Here is a 21,570-nt window from a genome sequence, read left to right on the forward strand (position 1 = left end):
GTCCAACGTCACACACTGATGTGAACAGACTAATACTGGTGAGAGGGATACAAGAATTTAGCAACAAGAGGGAAAAAAACCCAAACTTGGTTACAAAATATTTACTTATTTTTTGCTCTTCTTGATACAAAATAGTGTTTGCATGTATGATGCTTTGTTAGCAAAATAAAACGATTTCTATAATCCTGGTGTAAACATGTCATATAAAAGTAGTTTGCTACCAGATGCATGAGTCTCAAGAGTGTTTCAGAAAAGAATGATTGCAAATTATTGCACATGATCCTAAATGATGTAACAGAAAATTGTCAGACAAGGTGATATTCTAACATAAAAATTCAGAGTTGTTCCAAGCTGAGCTGATCCTGAGAACAGTGGTAACGTCCCTATGCGAGGTTGTACTAAATTTACATTTGCACCTCTCCTCTGCTTGGCGAAATAATATTTTCCTTGCATAGTCACAATAGCTTTGCATCTAAATGGGATTTTAGCTAATAGCCATCAGCTACCTGCTGAGTAACTGTAAAGAAGCTGATGCAGTCGTTTGGCTACCGCCTTGATGGTCTTCACACACAGTTAGGCAGAGCTCCCGCGGTACAGAGGACAAGTCTTTGGCTCTGCCCCAGTCTAATGAAAAGCCGCATCCCATGAGAGTGTGCCCATTTGGGACAATGGTCCTCCAAGTAGTTAATGCTAACTATGGGCAATATAATGGAACCTCAGCTACGGTGATAAAACCGGTTGGAAAATATTAGCATATAACAGTCTAGAACGTTATTTTCCCATTACTGAGCGTGGGATGAAGGCAAAGTTTAATGTCAGCTCAACAAAATAGCAAAATTTGTTTCAGGATAACTAAACTACTCACATGGGTAAAAAAGGGGGTGGGGGTTGGCTTGGGTGCAAAACTATGAGCAATGTGTACTTCATTCCCTCATTTAAACAAGAGGGGGGATAGATAATCTGGGGCACTCCTATAATCCTGGACGGACTCCATCCTCCGTTTGTTTCAAGGCCTGTGTCAGTGTTTTCCTCTGGCTCTGCTCACAGCAATGCTTTGCATGTGCTTCCACAGCAGAGAAGGGTCTGACTCGTTGTGTCTTATCAGAGACTCCAGCCCCTCTGCTTGGTCGAGGCTCTGCCAGTAATCCTGAGGCCATATTTGCAACCATCTGCGGACAGATAAACAAACAGATTAGGCTCATCACAGAGGATATTTTAATTAGACTATTAAAACAGACCGATTTCGCTCCCCGCAGGACATTATTGTTCACATTTCAGTACAGGGGAAAAAAAAGATTATGTTCACACCTGGTGCTGTGATTCATTTAAAGACAAACTCACCCATCGTCTGAAGGTAAGTCTTTGACATCTCCATATCCCGGGCTGGGGAGCGGGCAACCCATGTGAGAGTTATTGGCCATTTTAGGCCGAGGTGGTTGATTCATCTTAGGGGCCTTCTTATGTGCTCGCTCTGCAGCTAATCGAGCATTCTCCTGGTCACACACGTAACATTCAAATCCATTCAGGTAGTTGGGTTTACTCATGTCATTCACCCCCCACTCGCGAGTCTTCAGTGACTCTAGCAAACGAGTATTAGTGATGCGGCTGGGGTTCTTGAACTCTAAATATTTCGCATATTCATCGTCATTCTCGTCCAGCTGTATGAGGAAGTCAGCAAGAGCTTTGGGTGAGGGGAAGTCATCTACGATGATCACCGAGCGGTCGTTGGGCATCCAGTCCGCCACCGCGGAAGCACCTCGATAAACGGGAACGCACCCCTGGTGGAGAGGCCGCCACAGCTTCTCAGTCATGTAATCTGGACAGAGGCCATTCTCCAGAGCCAGGTGGAACTTGTAGCGCGCCACAAAATTCATGAATTTCGGTTCTTCACCGGTAGCAGTGGCCGTGTCCTCCAGATATTCTGGTAGGGGTTTGTTGTTCAAGCATTTCCCATAAGAATCGATCTACACAGAGATAATATTTGGAACAATGGGAGACACAGTTAAGGCATATCTGGGAACAGATTCATTATTACACAATGACAGATTTGGCTGTTCCACTGAGCATTATCTATACAAACCATTTACACATTTGCTATTGCAATTGGAAGCACAAAGATTAGTGATTTTTATCTGCTGTGCAGTGCGTAGTAAAATAAGAGGAGATATTTACCACTGAGAAAGAATCTCAGCATTTGTGTGAAGCAGAAAAAAAAACATTAAGGGTAACGGACCGCTATATCATTCATTTAAAAAACACAGGACCATAATCTCTTTCACTGTGGTTATTACACAGCAGAATTCTTCTGCACTTTACCTTTATGTACTTCATGAGCTCCTTTACATATCTGTCTCTGTCTGACGGTACATCACAGTGAGACTGCATGTAGAGCACTGGAGCCAGACCCTCCCTCCTCAGGCGGTTCTTCTCTTCCAAGGACACAGCTACAGGCTCCAGCAAGTACTCCAGAGAAGGAAGCCACTGAAGGGTCAAGGGATAGTCTGACTCCCTGCGAAACGTAGCGGTGTAATTGAACAGCCGGATTCCCGGTCCATGAGAGAGGACATAGTTATTCATAGGTGACTCTTCGTGGAACAGTGCCCAGGTTTGGTGGCGGAGACGAGGGAGAGGCGCCTCATATGCCCGGAAGTCTGTCCCATAAAAGATGATGGATGTTGTCCGTTTGTACAGCTGCACCTTTCAAGATCAAACTCAAGATTAGTTGCAGAGCAACCTGAGAAGCTAATTATTATTAATGTGTGCATGCATCTTCCTCCTGTCTAAGGGAGGAGATTCATGAAAGGTGTTTTAGGAGGGTAAGTATCTCGGGTACCTTACGATTGCTTGTGACCAGACAGGAGGACGTGGCACAGTCGATGCGCTCAGTGTCGCCTGGAAAATGTGGGAACAGCCCACCGCTCCACCAGAGGAGAATGGGCAGCTCCTTGTTACTGCGACGGTCGCGGTTTCCTGGTCCTCTGTATGAAACCACAGAGGCAAACTCCATCTCTGAGAGAGCACTCTGAGGCTGAAAGGCTCCTCGGTCAAGTGCATCCAAGGCCTCCAGGGGAAGCACCTGGTCATCTGGAAAGGAGGCAAAGGAGACCCAGACCCAGCACAGGACCCCGAAAAACCCCAGACAAGCAAAGGGCAGAAGCCTGCTCCTACCCGCCATCTGCAGGGGTGAAATGAACAAAGACACACATTTAAAACAAACACCACATTACTGTGTAGGGACAGCAGTGTGATTCTTTTTGCTTTATAAATACGGTTGTATAAATGCGGTCCGCTACGCAAACAATCCAGCGACTTACTCTACAGAGCCAGTGTTTTCAGAGCATGGAGAGCATCGGAACATTCACACTGTTTCCTACCATCATCTCCGCGGGAAACACGTGAAAGGGGCTTTTTCTTAGCTTACAAAATAAAACATCTAGCGCTACTTTTCACGCAAGCTCGCTTTGATGAGCAGGGCTAACGAGATGCCCCAAACATCAGTTAACAGCTGACTTCTTTTTTTGTAGAGTCCTGATTTTCTTCTTCTTCGGGTCTCAAAGATATCTCACTCTAGCGCCACCTACAGCCCGGGAGTAAGACTATGTCAGACAGGTTCAGTTCAGAATCTTTTGATACTTAACGGATTTTGCCACAACAAACACAACAAATCATACATAAAAACATAGATTATATGTTTTAAGATAAAAAAAAACCCCCTAGAGAGTCATATTAACTTGAAGCAAATACAAAAGTCATTCTAAAAACAAACAACATTAGCAGAATTAATAACACATGTCCTTTATGTCTTAAAATAAGATTATCTTAGCAAACTCACATTAAATCGGCTTTGCTGAAAAAACATCCAACAGTGGGTAAACTTATTGCAAAGCTATCTCCTAATTCAAAGTAAGGTAAAGGCTCAGTCACAAGGAAGGGACAGCAATCTCCTTGCATCTATGGTGGCTGCCTGCAACCAGTTGGAGATCGTGGTAACTAAATGGCTACATGGAGCTTGAGGGTGTTGCACTCTCACGACCAATTTTGATCACAAGACGATTGCATAGGTCAACTGATAGGAGACAACCTTTATGCAACAGTCACAGTCCGACTTGGACCAACTACAGTCTCTCTGAGAGAGACTGTCAAAGGTTTGCAAATAACTGTTGTCTAATTTATAAATGCAGACAGATTGCCAGCATATTGCCATCAGTCTTACTGAGTAGACTGATGGCAATATACTGAGTACTGAGTTCACCTTTACTGCTGTTAACAGTGCAATACTGGCAGATCTTGATTTGGATGTTGGTGTAAATCTGACATAAAGTCACTTCCCATTTAAAAAAGCATTTTTATTATTTTTACATCTTTGAGCTTGACTGTGCAGAAGAACGTTTGCATAAAGCTTGGCACTGCAGGATGTGTTCATAGTTTCTGCTAAAGGGAGAAATTTCACTGAGAAATTCATGAGCTAATGGCTCGTGTGACTGAGCCATTAGCTTGCTCCGAATGAGGAGGCAGCTTTGTGTGTCCAGTATTGGATGGTTTTTCGGTTGACTCGATTTAATGTAAGTTAAATTAATGTCGGTTAAATTTAATGTAAATCAAATTAATGTTTAATGTAAGTTAAATTAAATTAGGCCAGAGTTTAAAACTCATACTTAAAAGATGACTTTGTGACTTTGGAATGAGGTGGGGAACCAATCATGATCCAGTTTTCAGTTTTCACAGGTCAAACGTGGAACTTTAAAGCCTACGGTAGATATTTAGAGTTCAACAGTGGAATGAGCAGTTGAAGAGTTTGTATAATTTGATTTTCAAAAATAATATCAGTCTCACAATAGAACTCAGTTCTAAGATTTTTGTGTAAGTAAAAAGTGACAGAAGTCAGTTTCACATCATGGTTACACAGAGTTTAGCAGAGGGGGCCACCCTTGTGAGGTCAGGGCCATGAAATGCATCCAGAGTAACATTTAGCATACCTGAAGTGAAAACCACATCAGCTCAACTGTCAGGTCAGTGCATCTGGTTTTGTGTACTGAGAGACAGAAAGGCCACTTCATCACATGATGTGTCAAAAGAAGGATGGTTAGTGATCTCAGAGGATGAATAGTTGTCACTAAATCACTGTTAGAGAAAGGAAATTAAGTCTAGTTCTGGGTTTAAATGGGTTGGAAAATTATCAGTAAATCAGTAATCAGTAAATTATGCTTGGACAAGTAGAAAGAGACAAAGCAAATAGTAAGATTTACTAAAATTCCTGCACATTTTCATAAATCCAGCTTTTATTCAAACTGAACTCAAATGCAAAATGTTACAAACTTACAGTTCTTAACAAAACGATTACCCACGACCCAATGTACGATTTATGTCACAGATGCCCTAAATAAACAGTATTGATAATTTCCAAAATTATTTGTGTTTCTGTAAAGGTTAATGCTAAAATATAATTACTGTTGTTATCCATTCATTTTCAAACTCACAGTTTTACAAAAAGCAAAGCATATAAATGATGTTTTTTACTAAGATGCCAAATTACAAATTACTAGCATTTAGTGTATTAATGCAATGCTTAAGTGTTTTCTTCCGTTTGTTTATCATTTGGGGTATCCCCTTATTTTACGGGCTTTAGGACCCCGCTTTGCTTGGGCGGTGTGCACGTGCAGGTCCGCGATGGGGCGCGCACGTCACGACACTGAATCTCAGTCAGATGTAGGGTAGCGGGACAGCCACGCAATATTACCTACTAGATGCAGGGTAAGTAGAAATAAATGTTTCTACGATATCCATTCAGTTTTTAAAACACCAGCCCGCTGCGACAGCCGCTACTGGTAACTGCGTCGCCTTTTAAAACACTTCTGAGCCGCATATAAATTAGAGCTAACGGTTAGCCTGACCGGGATGGAATGTCAACAAGGCATCAGACTAGTCGGCTAGCTTGCTAGTTTGATGGGAGGGTTGCTAAGCCGCTATATACTACAACCCCTGTACTGTCTCGCATGGCGTGATTTAGAAGTCTTACCTGTTTCGGTTCCCATTTAACTTCTTCTCTGAAGCACTTCTGCGGACAGTTTCACAAACAGCATCGTCAAGAGAGTTCAGCGAGAGTTTTTGTTTTCTAATTGCCACGGTTTGGCAAGCTGGTACATATTTGTGGTTTGCGCAGGTGCAGTGGTGGTGCTGTACAGAGTGGGTTTATGGTCAGCCTGTTGTTGTGGTGTTGGAGGCTTCCTCATGATGTGCCACAAAACAAACGTTTTCTTTAATGTTTAATTTTTACTTCCTAATCTGTAGTTGGCATCTGTTCACTGTAGTGCATAATGTGTGGACTAGCCATTATTATAGTTTCATGTCGTAAACAGAAGGGCTGTCTGCTACCCTGTATTTTTCTATGCCAGAGACCTTTGGCAGACATCTCGGTCCTTCACCCCGTCATTTTGTCCCTGAAGCTAGTCAACCATTACACTTCTGTCATGTGGTTTTAATTACGCAGAAAGGTTTACTTCCAAGTTATAACAGTTATCCTGTGGCTGCTGACTGTTCCTCTAATTACCTACTCTGAATCATCAGCGAACACAATTCCACAGACTGTTTTAGCGTTTAAAAGTTTTCTGAGAAGTCATTATGTTTCATATCCCAATGACCAGCAGTAATTTCCACTTCTTGTTTTTGCCCTTCCTTTTTCTAGGTTAGGTTCACCCCGGTTTACCACCAAGTGGGGAGGACTTTAGCCCTGTGAGGAGGCCTAGTTGGGTGGGTGGCACGATGAGTGGGAAGAACCTGCTGCTCAAAGTAATCCTACTGGGAGATGGTGGAGTGGGCAAGTCCTCCTTGATGAACCGCTACGTAACAGACCGGTTTGACTCCCAGTCTTTCCACACCATTGGCGTGGAGTTCCTTAATCGGGACTTGGAAGTGGATGGACGCCTTGTCACTCTTCAGATATGGGACACAGCTGGTCAGGAGCGCTTCAAGTCATTACGTACACCTTTCTACCGAGGCGCCGACTGCTGCCTGCTCACATTTGCCGTGAACAACCTGCAGAGCTTTCAGAACCTGGGCAGCTGGAAGAAGGAGTTCATGTACTACTCTGACGTCAAAGACCCCGAGCGGTTCCCTTTTGTGGTACTGGGCAACAAGATAGACATGGAGCAGAGGGAGGTCGGGGAGGATGAAGCGCGGGCCTGGTGCGAAGAGAACGGCTGCTGCCCTTACTTTGAGACCAGTGCTAAAGATGACACTAATGTCACCGCTGCGTTTGAGGCAGCTGTCAGGGAGGTTCTGGCTGCTGAGGACCAGATTGATCACGCGCTCTTGAGTAGTACTATTGATCTCCATGGCAACCGCAAAACCTCCCGAAGATCTTGCTGCTGATTGGATAGGTGTGAATCTACCCTGTTTTAATCCCTCTGGCTGAAACTTGCCTGTGGTAGTTTTAAGAGCCAGTCATATATTGTTTATGGTACGTGTACTGTTGGTACAAAGTACTGAGTGCAGTGTTCCCTGAAGATAATATGAATAGGATACACCTGCTCTGAGGAGGCGTATCAAGGATTTAGCTGGTTTATAGAATGTTGAATTATTGCTCCTAGAAAGGTACCGGCACACTTACAAGCTGTGCTGCCAGTAGTATGGTACAAACCATTGTTTCCAGCTTGTGCAGGGACTATAGCATCTAGTGCATTTAAGGGATTAACTTAAATCAAAATAATATAATTTGAAATAAATGCATTTGAACAAAGAATATACCAATCCACCTTTGAAGAGCCCTCCTTTTTTGCTCCTTAAAGCTGTGTTTCCACCATAGGAACTTTCCTAAGGGACTAGGAGCCTTTGAAAGGACTGTGTGTTTCCATCAAAGGGACAAAGGTCTAAAGATTAAATTCTCTGGGAAATATTTACCTCCAAAAAGCTCCTGTTTGTGCAACAGTGTTTTCCCTTGGTTTAGGGACAGTGATAATAATGTTTGCAGCACTAAACTTGTAGCATTCAGCCAGTCCATCTTAGTCATCTTACTTCAAGTTGTTGCAGTTGCTTATTTTGCTTACTTTAAGGCTTATATTGGAGATTACTGTTGTTAAGCACAACACTCAGACTTGGTTCGCCTGCCTGGTTTATCTAAAAAAAATATATATATGAAGAGAGCAGTTGTAATTGAGTAAGCTAGAGAGTGCAGTGTTTTGCTCAGAATTGGATTGTAATTGTCATGGTACCAGGGGTGCGTTTGTAAATGTGCCCAGAAATTATGCACACCCACACATTTTTTTAAAATGAAATTAAATAGCGTCTCATATAATGTGCCCCTCTGACTCTTTTAATTTCCAAATATTTTGGGAGAAATAAATAACGTATATATTCAGCTATCTGTCCACTAGATGGGAACTACCAGACACCCCACAATGTATTATTATTACAGTATTTTACTTCCGATAAGAGATTACTGTGATTTTTAGCGTTTATCATTTTTTAACATTTTAACCATTTATTACCTTTATTTAAACTGCAAATTTCATCCTCAGAGTAAAACTTTGTAACAGTTCTATCCAATAAGATAACATTGTCTAACTCCAACTCCACCAACACTATCACTAAAACCTGCGGTAAATGTTGCCACAAGATGGGGTCAGTCTATTATCAGTCTGTGATTGAATGGGGTCATCTTGACGATTACATGCAATCTCTTTCTGATAATACAAGAAATTAACTGTGGTAAATTGTGGAAAATCTCAAATCTCTGTTGGTGTATAGATAGAAAGAAATTCACATTTGTGCTCAGCAACCTTCCCGTTCTATAGGAATGTAACTAGAATACATCCAGCTGGCAGCCAGTTGACTCGAGTCCCCTTGTATGTGCCTGTATTGATACAATATCGCCACACATAATGTCACGATACTGTGCTGTAGCGATTTTTGATTTCTGAGTCGTTCATGCTGCAGATTTGTCCAGATACAAACTTCCACCTCCTTGTACTGCATTTGGAGACAATTGTCTTTGTTCTTCTCAGCTTTAGTGACATGTGAAGCTGCTCTCTACCTGCTGCAGATGTTTGTTAGTGGTCTTGTGGTTAGTGGTCACATCTACAGAGCAGAAAAAACAAACGAACAAAAATGGAGTCCTAGACTGTGGATTCTGAGTCCATGAGATAAGAAATTCTGGTCAGCCTGCTGAAAGGCAGAAAACAGGACCGGAAGTTGGTGCTAGCTGGTTAGCACAAACTAAAATTTCAAAATAAGAGCGAGGGGACTGTCAACTAGTAAATTGATCAAGAATGGCTTAATTCTCAAATAGATGGAAAAAAAATCTAAAATGACTTGCAAAATCTGCTTTGACAGCTGTTAATATAGCTAACGACCTGCCCAAATAAGTTCTGTGTTAGGGGTAAATAAAGTAACTAGAGTAAATAAACAGAAGAAGCAGTGTTGGTGAATTTGGGAAATACAAGTTTTGCTGATTAGAAATGCTGTCACCCCTAAACCACCCCGAGGGAAGAGGCCTATGCCAGACTTTGTCCAGGCTTCATCTTGTTGACTGTGACCACTCCGTTTTCTCTCTGTGTGTGTGTGTGTGTGTGTGTGTGTGAAGCTCTGCCTGTCAAATAGGCACAAAGACCTACATAACTGAGAGGGACAGAGGCAGCCGATGTAACATGGTTACTATATTTTTCAATAGTCAGACATGTTTAAAAAAAAACAAACAATGAAAAAACAGCCAGCACTTTTTAATATGTCCAGCTTCTCTATGGATCTTCCACTGCAGAGGAAATGGAGACTAATGATAGTCTGAAGGAACCTTTTTGTTATAAGAGAGGCTCAGGTGGAAATGCAGCTTAACACACAGTAGCTCTAGTCACTGCTCCATTTTCTGTTCATGAAGAAGTCTCATTTTATGAGATGTGTCGGCAGTTGTTGGAGAGCTAATGTATTTTCCTGACACTGACTGTGTCTGTGAATGACAGTGTTCCCAGTACAGGCAGATATTGAGCTTCAGAAGTCCCCACATCAGTGAGATAACAGCATTGAAGGTACGGGTTATTTAAACGATTGCTGCACTCAAAAGGAAGATGACCTTGTTTGTCTTCAGTAGCAAGGGAATTGTAAGCTTTAATTTTGCTGTTTCAAATTTGAGCAACGGTGCGAACAATTGTGGTACCCTTATTCTGTTAATTATATTTTCTTCCACTGCATTGTAGCTGGATGTGTCAGGGAATCGGACATTATTATTTTTATTTCTTGTAATTTATGTACATGTTTACTAAGGTCAGTTTTTGTTTTGTTTTTTGGTCCAGAATCAGAAGAAGTACTACTGGTGATAGTGTTTATTTTTCTGTGAAGCACATTCCCATCCTTCAAAGTGTTATATTTTTTTTGTAGTTTTACATTTTTATCTAACAAAATTGGGCTTCAATGTTTGATCAGGTACAGATTAAAGTCTCTTTTCCTGATGAGTAGAGAGGTTTATAAATATTAATGGCACCTTTGTAATCCTGTGCCTGCCTTGTGAATTGTGCAGTAGGCCTTAAGATGCCAGTATTGTAGCTTTGCCTATTCTGATGGGCTCCTGTACTTCACCAATATACAACATACGCTTTTTGCTGTCAGTTCAGTTATTATAGGTCTCAGCTGAACGTGGTAGTTTGACCACATGGATTGTGTCCTTCCATCTCCATTCTAACAGTATTTAGTGAAATGTACAACCTCATATTCGGATACTTAGTGATATTTACTTGTTTTCAGCTGTTTGTTTTTTTTCACTTTCTACAGATACTGTTGACTTTTCTTCCCCTTGTTTTACTGCTGTCTACCTGAGGGGTTTGCTTTTTAAAAAACATGTTTTAAAACAATAATATAGCTTAAATTCATTTTGAAGAATGTAATTTAACATTTAAATGTATTGTTATTCTTTTGATCTTGAAACTGCATCTTCTCAAGCAACAAATTCAGTTGCATGAATCGGATAAAATATTTCTCTTTTTATGGGATGCATAAAGTTCTCATTATGGCCCCCGTGTTCTCGTAACGGTTTCTGTAACGTTGGCGGTCTTGTGTCGTCCGTCAGCGTGGGCTCACAGTGTTTGCCTTCCGAGTCAAAATTGCATCATATTTCAGTGAGCGTGCAGACTAATGGCGAACATTACAAGAGGCTCACTTTCAAAGTGCACCAAATCTAATCAGGTATTGTCGTATTCTCCTATTATGGGCTTTTTTTTGGAAATGTAGGCTTACAACAGCTCGTGCATATGATTGTGTGTTTGAGTACTGGTATTTCTATTTTTTTTTTTTTTTTTTTAACTGTGAAGTGAGTAGGGCTTTCAATATCAGGCTGGTAGTCTACATTAATTCAAAGCAAAAATGAGGGCTGTCTGCTTATTATCAGTGTTAATGTTTCTGTAATGAGACAAAAGGCTGATGTCTTACAATACGATTCCAGTTTTAATCCTGTTTCAACAATGTAGCTCATCTCACCGTTTACCTGAAGTCTGACATGCCTGAGAATCCAATATTTATAACCTTCAGTATCACGATACAGCCTCCTGTGTCACTGCAGTCCTGCCTAATGTTTTTTTTTTTTTTTTAATGTTGCTGTAATATTGAATGTAAAAGCTGATTTTTAATTTTTTTTGTGGGCTTGTCCTTGTGTAAATTGTATTCATTTTCTAACATCCGTTCAACCTTCAGTGCTCAGCAAAGGAGTACGAGTTAAGCTGTGTGAAAGTTAAGTGTGTTCATCTTGATTCTGTGTTACTGTAATGAAAAACTTCCCTTCTTATTGCACTGCTGAGTAGAAGCCTGTCATGAATGCGCTCCAGTGCTTGGCTACAAATAAATCATGCAAACTACCAAATGGAGACCCTATTTTTCTTTTTGGTACATGTTGCTTAAAAATCCGTGTGTGTGTTATTAAAGTTTAAAAACAATACCTAAACTTGTTTTTAATCTCTAAACAGGTCACTAAAATAAATCTCTATACTACTGGTTCCCTTTTACCAGTAGCTACTTCACGTTTAAAGGTTAAAATGAAGCATCTGGATTTCCAAATAAAATGGGTCTTCAGATCTAACCCCAAAATGTGCCGTATTTGAATTTCTTCATATCCTTGAGTGTCACTGAATGACTGTGTGGGAACCTGATGGTCAACGGTGTTCCTCTCCATTAAAAACAAAAATCAAACCATGTGCTGCATTTTTATTTTCCCTTCATTAGAAGGATATGCTGCATACTGTCAAATTAGATCGAGGCAGGAAAGAAAATCCTTATGTTTGCCTTCAAAGGTACATTTTAAGGAAAAGAAAAAGTACATAATCTATAGAAATTATTCACATGCAGCACATTGTGTTGAAATAAGGATAAATATGAAGTTGTAATGCTTGGTTAAGAAAAAAAAACAAAAAACTGCTTTCGTATCATGCCCCAACTGTTGAAATATGCCTCTATGATACTATTAAAGTGGAACAATCTACAAAACTGTGTAATTTGTTGACATGCTCTGGTGTTACAGTTATTGCAGAAAGCTTGTTAGCAAAACTGCTACAAAGTGTCCTTTCACAAGGTGTCAGACTGGTTGTTCTCAGAGTACGGAGAGCACAGTATCTCTCCTCTGTCCCTCTGCGGTCTCCTATACAGGTCGTAGCCTCTCTCGTTTTTTGCCCTGTGTCGTAGCATCTTCAGGTACGCCTGGTACACAGCCAAGTGAAGGGAACAGTGCACCTGTGGACACAGGAGGAGAGAATGCAAAACACCTTACAAAACACCTTGGCCTCCTAATGTGGCAACAAGCCAAGGATGAACCACCAGCTTCACATCCTGATAATACACCAGACACTGAGGTCTCATAAAGGCTACAAACAAATGTTTTCAGAAGCCATGTGTACAAACAGTTCAAAGCATTCTTTTTTTTTTTTTAAATATTCCCAACATATGAAAAAAAAAACTGCTGCAACCTGACAAATCCAATATTAGAAGCTATGCTAAGCTTCCACTAAATCTACTTTTTAGGATGCAAAAGAAGGTTTTGTTAGAAATATCCAAATGAAAAAAAATAAAAATTAATTTAGCTACATTAAGTGAAAAAAGTGTGTTATACAATAACTACAACAAAATCCCTAAAGAATTAGACACAAAACAAAGCTGTCCTTTTTCTATTTAAGTACCTCAGCCATTCATTACCAGCAGGGGGTATCACACCTCAACAAAGTGGTTTTGGGCTTATATTATGCGGTTACTTCAAGTATAAGCACCTAGTGCTTCTGCCATCTCAACATTATGAGAAACAATTTCAGACCTCACTAGATCGAAACAAAAACAAAATGTCCCTTTGTCAATAAGAAACTATTCAAAATAAAATTCCCTTTGTCCCTTCACCATGAATCCATTTTACATGGTGTTGGGGGTGGGGTCCATGCAGCAGCATGTGGACGAGTTGTATGTGTGTGTTGTTGCTGTCCCAGAAGAGCTACATTGTGGCTGTGGAGAGGTCTAACCCTCTCTTTGTCCAGAGGACCCTCTCCCTTGACATGCAATATAACCCCTGGCAGAGAGTAATGGTGCAGGTGGCCCCAGAACTGGCTTCTTATTGGTTAGCTTTTAAAAAAGACATGACTCCATTGTTGGAGCTTTTCTCCGGCCCGTGAGAAAAGTCCGGGAGGTCAGCATAAGACCGCAAGTGCATGCTTGTCTGCTACCATGGCTGCCAGATGTGATGGTTGGTAGCCATAGTAACCTCTAATCCCCAATTCTTATTAACAGCTGCAAACTACCTGCACATCTTCCAATTTAGTGGTCATTTAATACATATGGTAATTTGTTAACGTCGTGTTATTTGTGAGTACAGCGGGAGGCAGAAATTCATTTCAAACATTTAACTTGGCAAGTGACAAGAGCAATAACTCACAAATATTTTGGCACAGATTGAAAAACATCAGAAAAAATGAAAGTACGATTTCAAAGCAGAAATTACACCCACAAAAAAAAAAAAACATTTAAAAAAAAAACTTCCTTATAATAAGTAAAAATATAACAAGTTTAGAAAAAAAAGTCCAGGAGCAGACGTAGTAGTGTGCACATCAGATAAAAAAAAGAAGAGTTGCCATCGATTTAAACTCCCATGTTTGTGGTGAAGCCAGAAAAGACAGGAAAGCTGGGTCCTAACACCGTGCACCTATGCCCTTTCTCCCCAGATACCGCAGAACGGCAAAGTTATAGGTGGTTGACACAGTATAGGTCAGCTATGAAGAGACAAAAAGAAAAGAGAAGAATCAGAAAATAAAACGAACACAAAAAAAATCCACAACAGTCATTTTAATTTGAGAGCGGATGCCATCCACATAACAGCTTCTGTAATGAAGCATGTGAGTATAATGGCTGCACAATTTGCTTGCATGGCTGGAACACCAGACATTACAGCATTATTATGATGTTTGCATCAGCTGACAAAGAGGAACAGAGAGCAACAGTACAAAGGTCATCAGTCACGGAGGCCTGAGATGCCTTGTCGCCTACACCCTGAGCGTCACTAAGTCACATGAGCCATAACACCGGTGTTATATTACAACACTGCAGCCAGACTGGCCTCGACCTCAGCATAATCACTCACCAGAGCCAGGAGCATGATGCCAGCGCCGGCAAAGGCAGCAATGTAGAGATCGTAGGTCATGCGGTACTAGTAGGGGGAGATTACTGTTAGTGAATACAACATGTTGTATTTGTGTTATGTCAGTCAAATTGTACAACATGACATCAGACCTCGAGTTGTTACATATTACTCACTTCTCTTGTCTTGCAGACATTGGACAGGGTCATACCACAAGCTTTCCCTGGTACTGCATTCCATGGCAAGAGTCCTGTTGAAAAAATAAACTTATGTTCTCAAATATAACAATTGCAGACAAAAATATATTATATTTTGTTCTTACTGCCTGTAAAATTAAATGAAAAGTCCACAACAAATCAATTAATTTGTTCATTCTAAATCCTTTTTGACTTTCACGGTCTACAGCTCTCAAATCAAACCACAGAGCCAGGCATGTTAAAATGTATTAAACTTCCACCAAACAGAAGAGTGTGTGTGTGCGTGTGTGTGTTGGGGACTATTTTCAGCTGCAGATTAATACGCACATTTGATGTGTTAGCGAGTGTTTAACCCTCAGGACAGTGTAATGAAAGAACAAATCACTCAGTGCAACAGTGTGCCTCATTGTGTGGCAAATGTGTTTTAGCCACACTCTGGGGCTCCAGGGATGGCAGCGTTGTGCTGTGGGTCTGCTGACACTTTTAGTCTGGACTGATATCTTGACAGCCATTAGCTGGATTGCTATGAAATTCTGTACAAAACATAGCCCACGGAGCATGAATGAAAGCTGACGTTCTGGGGGATTTTAGGAAAAATGTCTTTAAGTGGCATGCGAGCTGCCACGAAACTCTGTAGCCTACAGAGATTGATGTTCCCCTCTGGATTTCGTCTGACTTTTCCCTCCAGTGTCTTTGCCTAGCTGAGATTTTAATTTGATCAGCACTATGATATATGACAGAACTGCTGCAAAACTAATGAGATCCCAATGACCTCAGGAGCACTTTTTGCGTTTACTGCTAATCATTCACAAACGACACCAAACCAAATAAAAGGTGCCGTAGAGAGAGCGCAATCAAGCCAGCAGACAAGTCTCAACCAGCTCTGGATGGCGTGACGATGCCTCCTAGTACATACACTTTAAAAGAGCTAGGCCTTCAGGGAGACTCAAGTACAAGATGTGAGGCGTCAGGAAGAACAGGAAAAACTAAGAATCTAACACGCGATGCCAGTGTGCAGTAAAAGTTGTCGCCACTGAGTCACAAATCCAAATCAATGTATCTACAAGTTAGGCAATGTATTTTGACACCATGCAACTTGTACTAAAGTTGAGTGTGGATAATTCAGAAAGGCATGAACAGGGGTCTTGAACCCTTCTAGAGCTGCATTGAGCTCTTCAGGCTATTTTAAGTGGCTCCAGTGAAAAATGGAAATGAGCAATAGCAATTTTTTTTTTTTTTACTTTTTTTTTCCAAATCATAGCTTTAGGCAATTCTTGATTATAAAAAAAAATATCTCCAATTATAAAAACTGAATTTAAGGTCAAGTTTTAATAATTTGGTACCTAAAATGTGCGTCAGTGTTTGACTATCACGTGGCACTTTATCCTCTCAAATTTGCTGAAGTCGGACTGCAGTGGCTTGTATGGCTGTATACATAAATAAGTAGTTCTGAGTCCCCATAGTTTTATGCATTCAAATCCAAATAAAGTAAATCCACAGAGGAAAAAGAGAATTTAGAGCTTTCACCACTAATGCTGCTGGCTTACTGGTAAGCCTGATCTCAGCAAGGACTTTAACCGGAATTAAACTCAAACTGGCCCGTTTTTTTTTTTTTTACTATGATGCAAAATGTTTTATCATCAAAGTAGACTGATTTTAATTTAATTCATTTACAAAAACACTGACTGATGAATGAAATGCACATATTCTCCAACTAGTGCAGGTTTAGACTCTCCATAGAAAAGCTAACTTAAAGTGACCTGCATAGCTTTTCTGTACATGCTACTAGATATATTTTCCATCTACTTCATAATAACAACTGAAATTAATCAAACTAAAATGAACTTTTTTCTTTGTTCCAGTTTCACAAATGCAAAATGCCAACTAATCACTTCACATGTGTTAAAAGATCAAATAAGTTTTGTCACACCATATAAACTTTTGGGGGTCAAAATTGTTCAAAAATACCTCTTTTGGCAGTTGAGTTTTCCCACCACTGACCACTAGCAACAATATATTTGCAAGCACCTCACCTAACTACATTAGCATGCTAATTGCGTCAACACTAGGTGTGTGGCCTACTGTTTATGAGGCCATTACTGTAGCAAAACTACACGCACAAATAGTTTTGCCACAGTAATAGCCTCATAACCGTTTCCCCTCCAGCTGCTTTGTCTCTGTATTAATTGTTATATTGTTTGTATTATGTCCTTAGGTTAAGCCTCAGACAGCTGTGGGAATGGCTGTTGACCTCGAACGTGCTAAATAGTTTTTGAACAGTGGAGGTCATGGCACAAACCATAATCAGGGTTTAATTTCCCCAATTCTTTGCCAAGAAATCATCACTGGAAATGGCCTTTTCAAGACATTTGTTTACAGTAAGATAAATATGCAGTGTGTTAACAGGTTTGCCTTATGTGAATGGATTTTGCATGAGGAGGCAGTAACACTGACTGCCACGATGGGAGTTCCTCTTACCGTACTGTCTTGCATCAACACAAAGCTGGTTGATACTTGCTGGGGTCTCAGTCAGAATATCAATAGTGTGGCAGGTAGCGTCCATGTTGTAGAAGAAGTACACTGGCAATGCCGAGAAGGCAAACACCAGCAGCCACAGCACAGCGAGCACATACGTCATCACTATAAACTGCACAAGGAGAGAGCAGGCCACAGATTAGGGTGCATTATCATATTAAATGGATGCACACAATCTAAGAGTGTTTTTATGAGGAGTGACTCACTTAATAACCACACTTGTTTTTCAGGTTAGTTCTACTTATCTCCCTTTTTGCCTCCTCTTCCAACTACTCAAGTCTTAGACCACTCAAACACTCACTGTATGCTTATCTTTGCATGTCCCTGAAGATTTTTATTTTTATTTTTAGAAGCTTTAAGATTTTTCAGCTCACCACCCACCAGGGAGTGATATATGTATTAATCCTATCCAATCTGTCCAATCCTTTTACTTGTCCCACTCAGGGCCCTCTCACCGAGGAGCTGAGGCAGCGGCCGCACATGGTGCTCCTGAACTCTCCAAAGGTTTGCCTTGCAGCGCTCGTAGTGTAGAAGCCCTCAGCCAAAAGCACAATACAGTAAAGGAAGAAAAAGGAGGCCAAACCATAGATGACATACTGGAAATATTGAATGCTGAGAGTGGGAAAGGAAAAAGAAAACGTTAAGAGGTTAAAAGGGTTAAACCTTCAAAATACAGACCAAATCATGAGAAGTCTCACGATCAGGTTTGATCACGCTTCGATGATAGAAATGTAGGACGACTTACATGTAGGCTAGGGTTATGTAGTCCTGAAGGTTACGTGCAAAGTATGTCTCGATGAGCCTCTCTGTCTCTGTGAGCGCCTGGTGCCCACAACCACAGAAGAGGGCAATGCCAGAGAAGCAGAGAAGTGTGGCAACAAGGGAGCAGTATGGCACCCCACCCAAACACCGCATACAGCACTCATAGCAACCTATTAATCGACATGCAGCGCCATGGAAAACAAAGCATATTATGAACAGAGGAAAGTCATAGTACACCATTAAAACTTACGAAATATTAAAGAATATACTGCATGTTTTGGGTTTTTTTTTCAAGGACAGGAAATATGTTTTCACTCTTTCAAGTTAATGGAAATTAAATTGTGCTGCAACTTTTAAAATGATCTGTTCAACTAAAATTACTCTCACTGAACTCCAATTTGTGCCATGCAGATAGTTTTGATTGCATTTGTTCTGGTTTTGAGATATCCCTTTATGAAATTGATGCTTCCACCCCAGCACAGACAACCTAAATAGATTTTTTTGTTTGTTTGTGCTGCTTAAAACTGCAGAACAGTTTATTGATTGTTCTTTCAATCTAAACATGTGTAACTGAGAATTAACTTTGTGCGATTCGTGCCCCAAATATCCAACAGCAGATCCCTTCTACAGAAACTATTTCATGTTACCCTTGATAATTTAAAATAAAGGCCTCCGTTTACAATTTTCATGATTGGGAGTAGACAAAAAGGTTATCGTCTCATTTCATAGCATGAACACAGCATTTGGCATACAGCTGAACTTGGTGGCGACAGAAAACCCCAGAGATAGGCATCATAAAATCTGACAACCCGAAAACTTACTTACATAATACTAAGGGTAAAAAAAAAAAAAAAAAGAAAGAAAGAAAAACACAGCCAACCAAAGCAACCTTTTAAAGATAAAATGTCAGCATTGATCAAGCTGCAGCTGTAAACACACAAGTTCACTTATTAAGTCTGTGCATTCTCCCCAGTAGTCATGTGCTGTTTGAATGGATGCCAAGGGCCACAGGCATGGGGACGTGTTGACTCTGACCCCATCTCACACCCTGACTCCATTCACCAGCCAGGATGGAGAGTGTGAGAAAAGAGGGAGGACGCTGAGGAGAAGGCAAAGCGAAACAGAAAGAGAGGCTGCTTTTGTGACTGGAGAGACAACAGTCTTTGTGCCACACCATCATGGGGGTACAAGGGCCACCAATGTCAAGCAAACAAAGGCCAGAGGCACCTCTGTGCTTTGCGTGTGCGCGCGCGCACACACACACAAGCATATTCACGTACTCAGACTTCCTACTGAGAAGACACAGGAACAAGAAAATGATAGTGGGGAGCTGCCAGTGCTGGAAGAGGATGGAAAAAGCAAATCTAGAAACAAACAATGCAGCTGTGTAAATGTGTACATGCATCCACACAGACATGCACAATAGAAGCAGGCAGACTGTAGCTGGTACCATTACAGTAAACACAGATGGCCGGAGGGGCAAATAGATGCCTCTTTAAGCAAACGCATAGCTTTGTTGGGTGTCTGTGCATGACCAGACGTGCAAACTGATTGCATGTGATTCACATAGCAAGGGTTTGTGCACAGAACGCAGAGTTTGACAAGAAATTGTGAATAACATAGTTCCACAATAAATTATATACGGTACACATAAATAGAAAAAAATCTTTACGAGTATATACACACACATTGTATCAGCATAATCCATAAGTTTTAACACCAACCTCAGTCAGTCAATCAGGCCGGCCTTCAGATGCACCTTGTGCCAATTAGCCAATTAGGAGAGCTGCAGCAGCTCTCTGAATCACTGCGGCCCTCTCAGGCTCTTTGATTGTGACCCAAATGAAAAGACAAGCCCAGCAGGAATAGTCTTGAAAATGCAAAAGCTGGGGCCAAATCGCCTCTATAAAAATTGAGAAGGATTGCGAGCGAAAGCAAATGCGACAAGGCTCGTCTGAAAAGTAGCCCTGCCATCTCAAGCATGAAATAAATCTCATAATATCAGCGGAGCATCAGCCGGTAAGAAGCCGACCTCTACACTGACACACAAAAAAGAGAGCCCCCACTTTAATAACTTCTGATACCCTCTCACTGCTCCCCTCCTTCCCAGAGCAGTCGCATACAATCAAGAAAAAAAAAGAAGTGATAATAAGAACATACTACGAGCTAATAAAGGTGGACTCTAGTCTGTGTGAAGTTTCTTACCCATGTCTGGAAGATGCGTTCAAGGACTTTGAGCTACTGTCTCGCTGCCTGCACTGCAGCTGGTCCGCTGATGATATGCGCAACTTGTCTCCGGCCCCCGTATATCAATCTCAACTCGCTGTTCTGTTCCCCCCAACAATGGACAGACCCGCTGATGACTGCGAGTGCAACCTTAAAGAAACAATGTCGCTTTTCAATGAACTTCAAGGCGCAGAAATAATGAGGAGGCCGGGGGTCCTTAAACTTGCGGACATTTACTAAGTTCATTGTTGACGCTCATCTGCATACAGACGTGCGCACACGCAGAGAAGAATACATTTTTCTTCTTCTCGTTTGTGTGGGGACAAACAGTGGTTAGCTAAGACCTTTTTGTCTTAAAAGTCAAAATGCCAACATGTCCAGGCAAATGAGGAATGAGTCGTACATCATGTTGAGTCGAGCTTGTTGTTTCAGACGCCGTAGGTCTACGACCTCTGATTGAGATAACACTGGCTATCATGGTGTTGCCCTTTTAGCGTTCAGGTGATAGTCTTACAGGAAATTGACAGATATCATCTGTTTGCAGTGAGATACACTTTACCATGACTGAAGTGGCATCCCAGCAACCCAAATAAACAGTGTCACGGATTTTTAACCTCTTTTGGAATGTTCCGAAAGGAAAACTATAAACATGTGCACACTTATGAGAGATGTTTATTTTTTAGCGATCTAACAAGATAGAGTTTCAATTATTCCCTTTCGTTTTGTAATATGCGATCACTTATCTGTCACGCCAGCTCTCTTTTTTTGCAACATAGTCATCAAATGTTCAGCATAAGAAGAAGAAAAGGAAACATGACTAAGATAAAAATGTCCTTTTTGTGTACATCAAGGAAACATCCCTGATCCCAGGGCACCTGACTGTGTCGGAGTGAGAGACTGTGCTCTGATTCATCTCCCCCCTCTGGCCTAATACCAGAAATATAAAAACAAAATTAGCCCTATTTTGCTTCATTTGCGCCCAGTAGATGGCAGGCGTTGCCCTGCAACAGCATTGTTAGCGTTTGGGTTTAGTTTCATCCCCCAGTGGACTGTAGTTGGGGCTAAAAATCGGCCAATAAGAATCAATAAATTATGTAAAAAAAACAAACAAAAAACATCCCCCCACTTTCCAAACACGCTTGTATTTTGGCCACCAGATCAGGTACATCATAAAAATAAAATAAATATATTTTAATATACATTTCTACATGTTTTTTATGTAAAGATCTGCTGTTAGTCTGTAATTTTTATGTAGCAGTCTTTGTTTCT

At 41.0% G+C, this 21,570-nt stretch overlaps 3 protein-coding genes and 1 long non-coding RNA gene across 11 annotated transcripts; 2 read left to right on the forward strand and 2 right to left on the reverse strand.

Annotated features, from left to right (window-relative positions):
* Nucleotides 1–86: 86 nt before the first annotated feature.
* fut11 (fucosyltransferase 11 (alpha (1,3) fucosyltransferase)) lies at nucleotides 87–6,462 on the reverse strand. Of its 5 annotated transcripts, none has more exons than XM_019367704.2 (6): nucleotides 6,017–6,274; nucleotides 4,977–5,121; nucleotides 2,834–3,175; nucleotides 2,317–2,697; nucleotides 1,342–1,964; nucleotides 87–1,169 (listed from the first exon to the last, which is right to left on the reverse strand). In XM_019367704.2, exons 2-6 carry the CDS (start codon nucleotides 5,055–5,057, stop codon nucleotides 1,019–1,021), a joined length of 1,578 nt encoding a protein of 525 aa, XP_019223249.1. In that variant the 5' UTR covers nucleotides 5,058–5,121; nucleotides 6,017–6,274; the 3' UTR covers nucleotides 87–1,018. The 5 variants fall into 5 exon arrangements, with proteins under 5 accessions (XP_019223249.1, XP_005467953.1, XP_013127171.1 ...); XM_005467896.4 differs by having other exon boundaries at nucleotides 1,019–1,169; nucleotides 4,977–5,032; nucleotides 6,017–6,462; XM_013271717.3 differs by having other exon boundaries at nucleotides 1,019–1,169; nucleotides 4,977–5,051; nucleotides 6,017–6,307.
* rab9b (RAB9B, member RAS oncogene family) lies at nucleotides 5,610–9,912 on the forward strand. Its single transcript, XM_003445886.5, has 2 exons — nucleotides 5,610–5,751; nucleotides 6,683–9,912. The coding sequence occupies exon 2, from the start codon at nucleotides 6,760–6,762 to the stop codon at nucleotides 7,366–7,368; it is 609 nt and encodes a 202-aa protein (XP_003445934.1). The 5' UTR covers nucleotides 5,610–5,751; nucleotides 6,683–6,759; the 3' UTR covers nucleotides 7,369–9,912.
* Nucleotides 9,913–10,539: 627 nt separating this feature from the next.
* plp1a (proteolipid protein 1a) lies at nucleotides 10,540–21,100 on the reverse strand. 4 transcript variants are annotated; one of them, XM_005467894.4, is made up of 7 exons: nucleotides 19,800–19,940; nucleotides 18,059–18,245; nucleotides 17,769–17,925; nucleotides 17,257–17,425; nucleotides 14,758–14,831; nucleotides 14,585–14,650; nucleotides 10,540–12,699 (listed from the first exon to the last, which is right to left on the reverse strand). In XM_005467894.4, the coding sequence occupies exons 2-7, from the start codon at nucleotides 18,226–18,228 to the stop codon at nucleotides 12,535–12,537; spliced, it is 801 nt and encodes a 266-aa protein (XP_005467951.1). In that variant the 5' UTR covers nucleotides 18,229–18,245; nucleotides 19,800–19,940; the 3' UTR covers nucleotides 10,540–12,534. The 4 variants fall into 4 exon arrangements, with proteins under 4 accessions (XP_005467951.1, XP_005467949.1, XP_005467950.1 ...); XM_005467892.4 differs by having other exon boundaries at nucleotides 19,764–19,846; XM_005467893.4 differs by lacking the exon at nucleotides 19,800–19,940 and adding an exon at nucleotides 20,281–21,100 and having other exon boundaries at nucleotides 10,845–12,699.
* On the forward strand, nucleotides 19,991–21,255 carry LOC112841950 (uncharacterized). Its single transcript, XR_003213450.1, has 2 exons — nucleotides 19,991–20,094; nucleotides 20,186–21,255. It is a non-coding gene; the product is annotated as an uncharacterized LOC112841950 (long non-coding RNA).
* The last annotated feature ends 315 nt before the right edge of the window (nucleotides 21,256–21,570 follow it).

This window comes from Oreochromis niloticus, linkage group LG2 (assembly GCF_001858045.2).
Source record: "Oreochromis niloticus isolate F11D_XX linkage group LG2, O_niloticus_UMD_NMBU, whole genome shotgun sequence".
NCBI lineage: Eukaryota > Metazoa > Chordata > Actinopteri > Cichliformes > Cichlidae > Oreochromis > Oreochromis niloticus.

Bases quoted from the DNA above. Each gene is read 5' to 3' on its own strand.
- fut11 (XM_019367704.2), bottom strand. From the start codon at position 5,057: ATGAAGTGGCCTTTCTGTCTCTCAGTACACAAAACCAGATGCACTGAC. The intron at 2,698-2,833 runs GTACCCGAGATA...TGATCTTGAAAG, and splicing joins TGGTCACAAGCAATCGTAAG to GTGCAGCTGTACAAACGGAC. The intron at 1,965-2,316 runs GTAAAGTGCAGA...ATCTCTGTGTAG, and splicing joins AGCTCATGAAGTACATAAAG to ATCGATTCTTATGGGAAATG.
- rab9b (XM_003445886.5), top strand. From the start codon at position 6,760: ATGAGTGGGAAGAACCTGCTGCTCAAAGTAATCCTACTGGGAGATGGT.
- plp1a (XM_005467892.4), bottom strand. The intron at 14,832-17,256 runs GTAAGAGGAACT...TTTTTTCAACAG, and splicing joins TGTTGATGCAAGACAGTACG to GACTCTTGCCATGGAATGCA. The intron at 14,651-14,757 runs GTGAGTAATATG...TCCCCCTACTAG, and splicing joins ATGTCTGCAAGACAAGAGAA to TACCGCATGACCTACGATCT.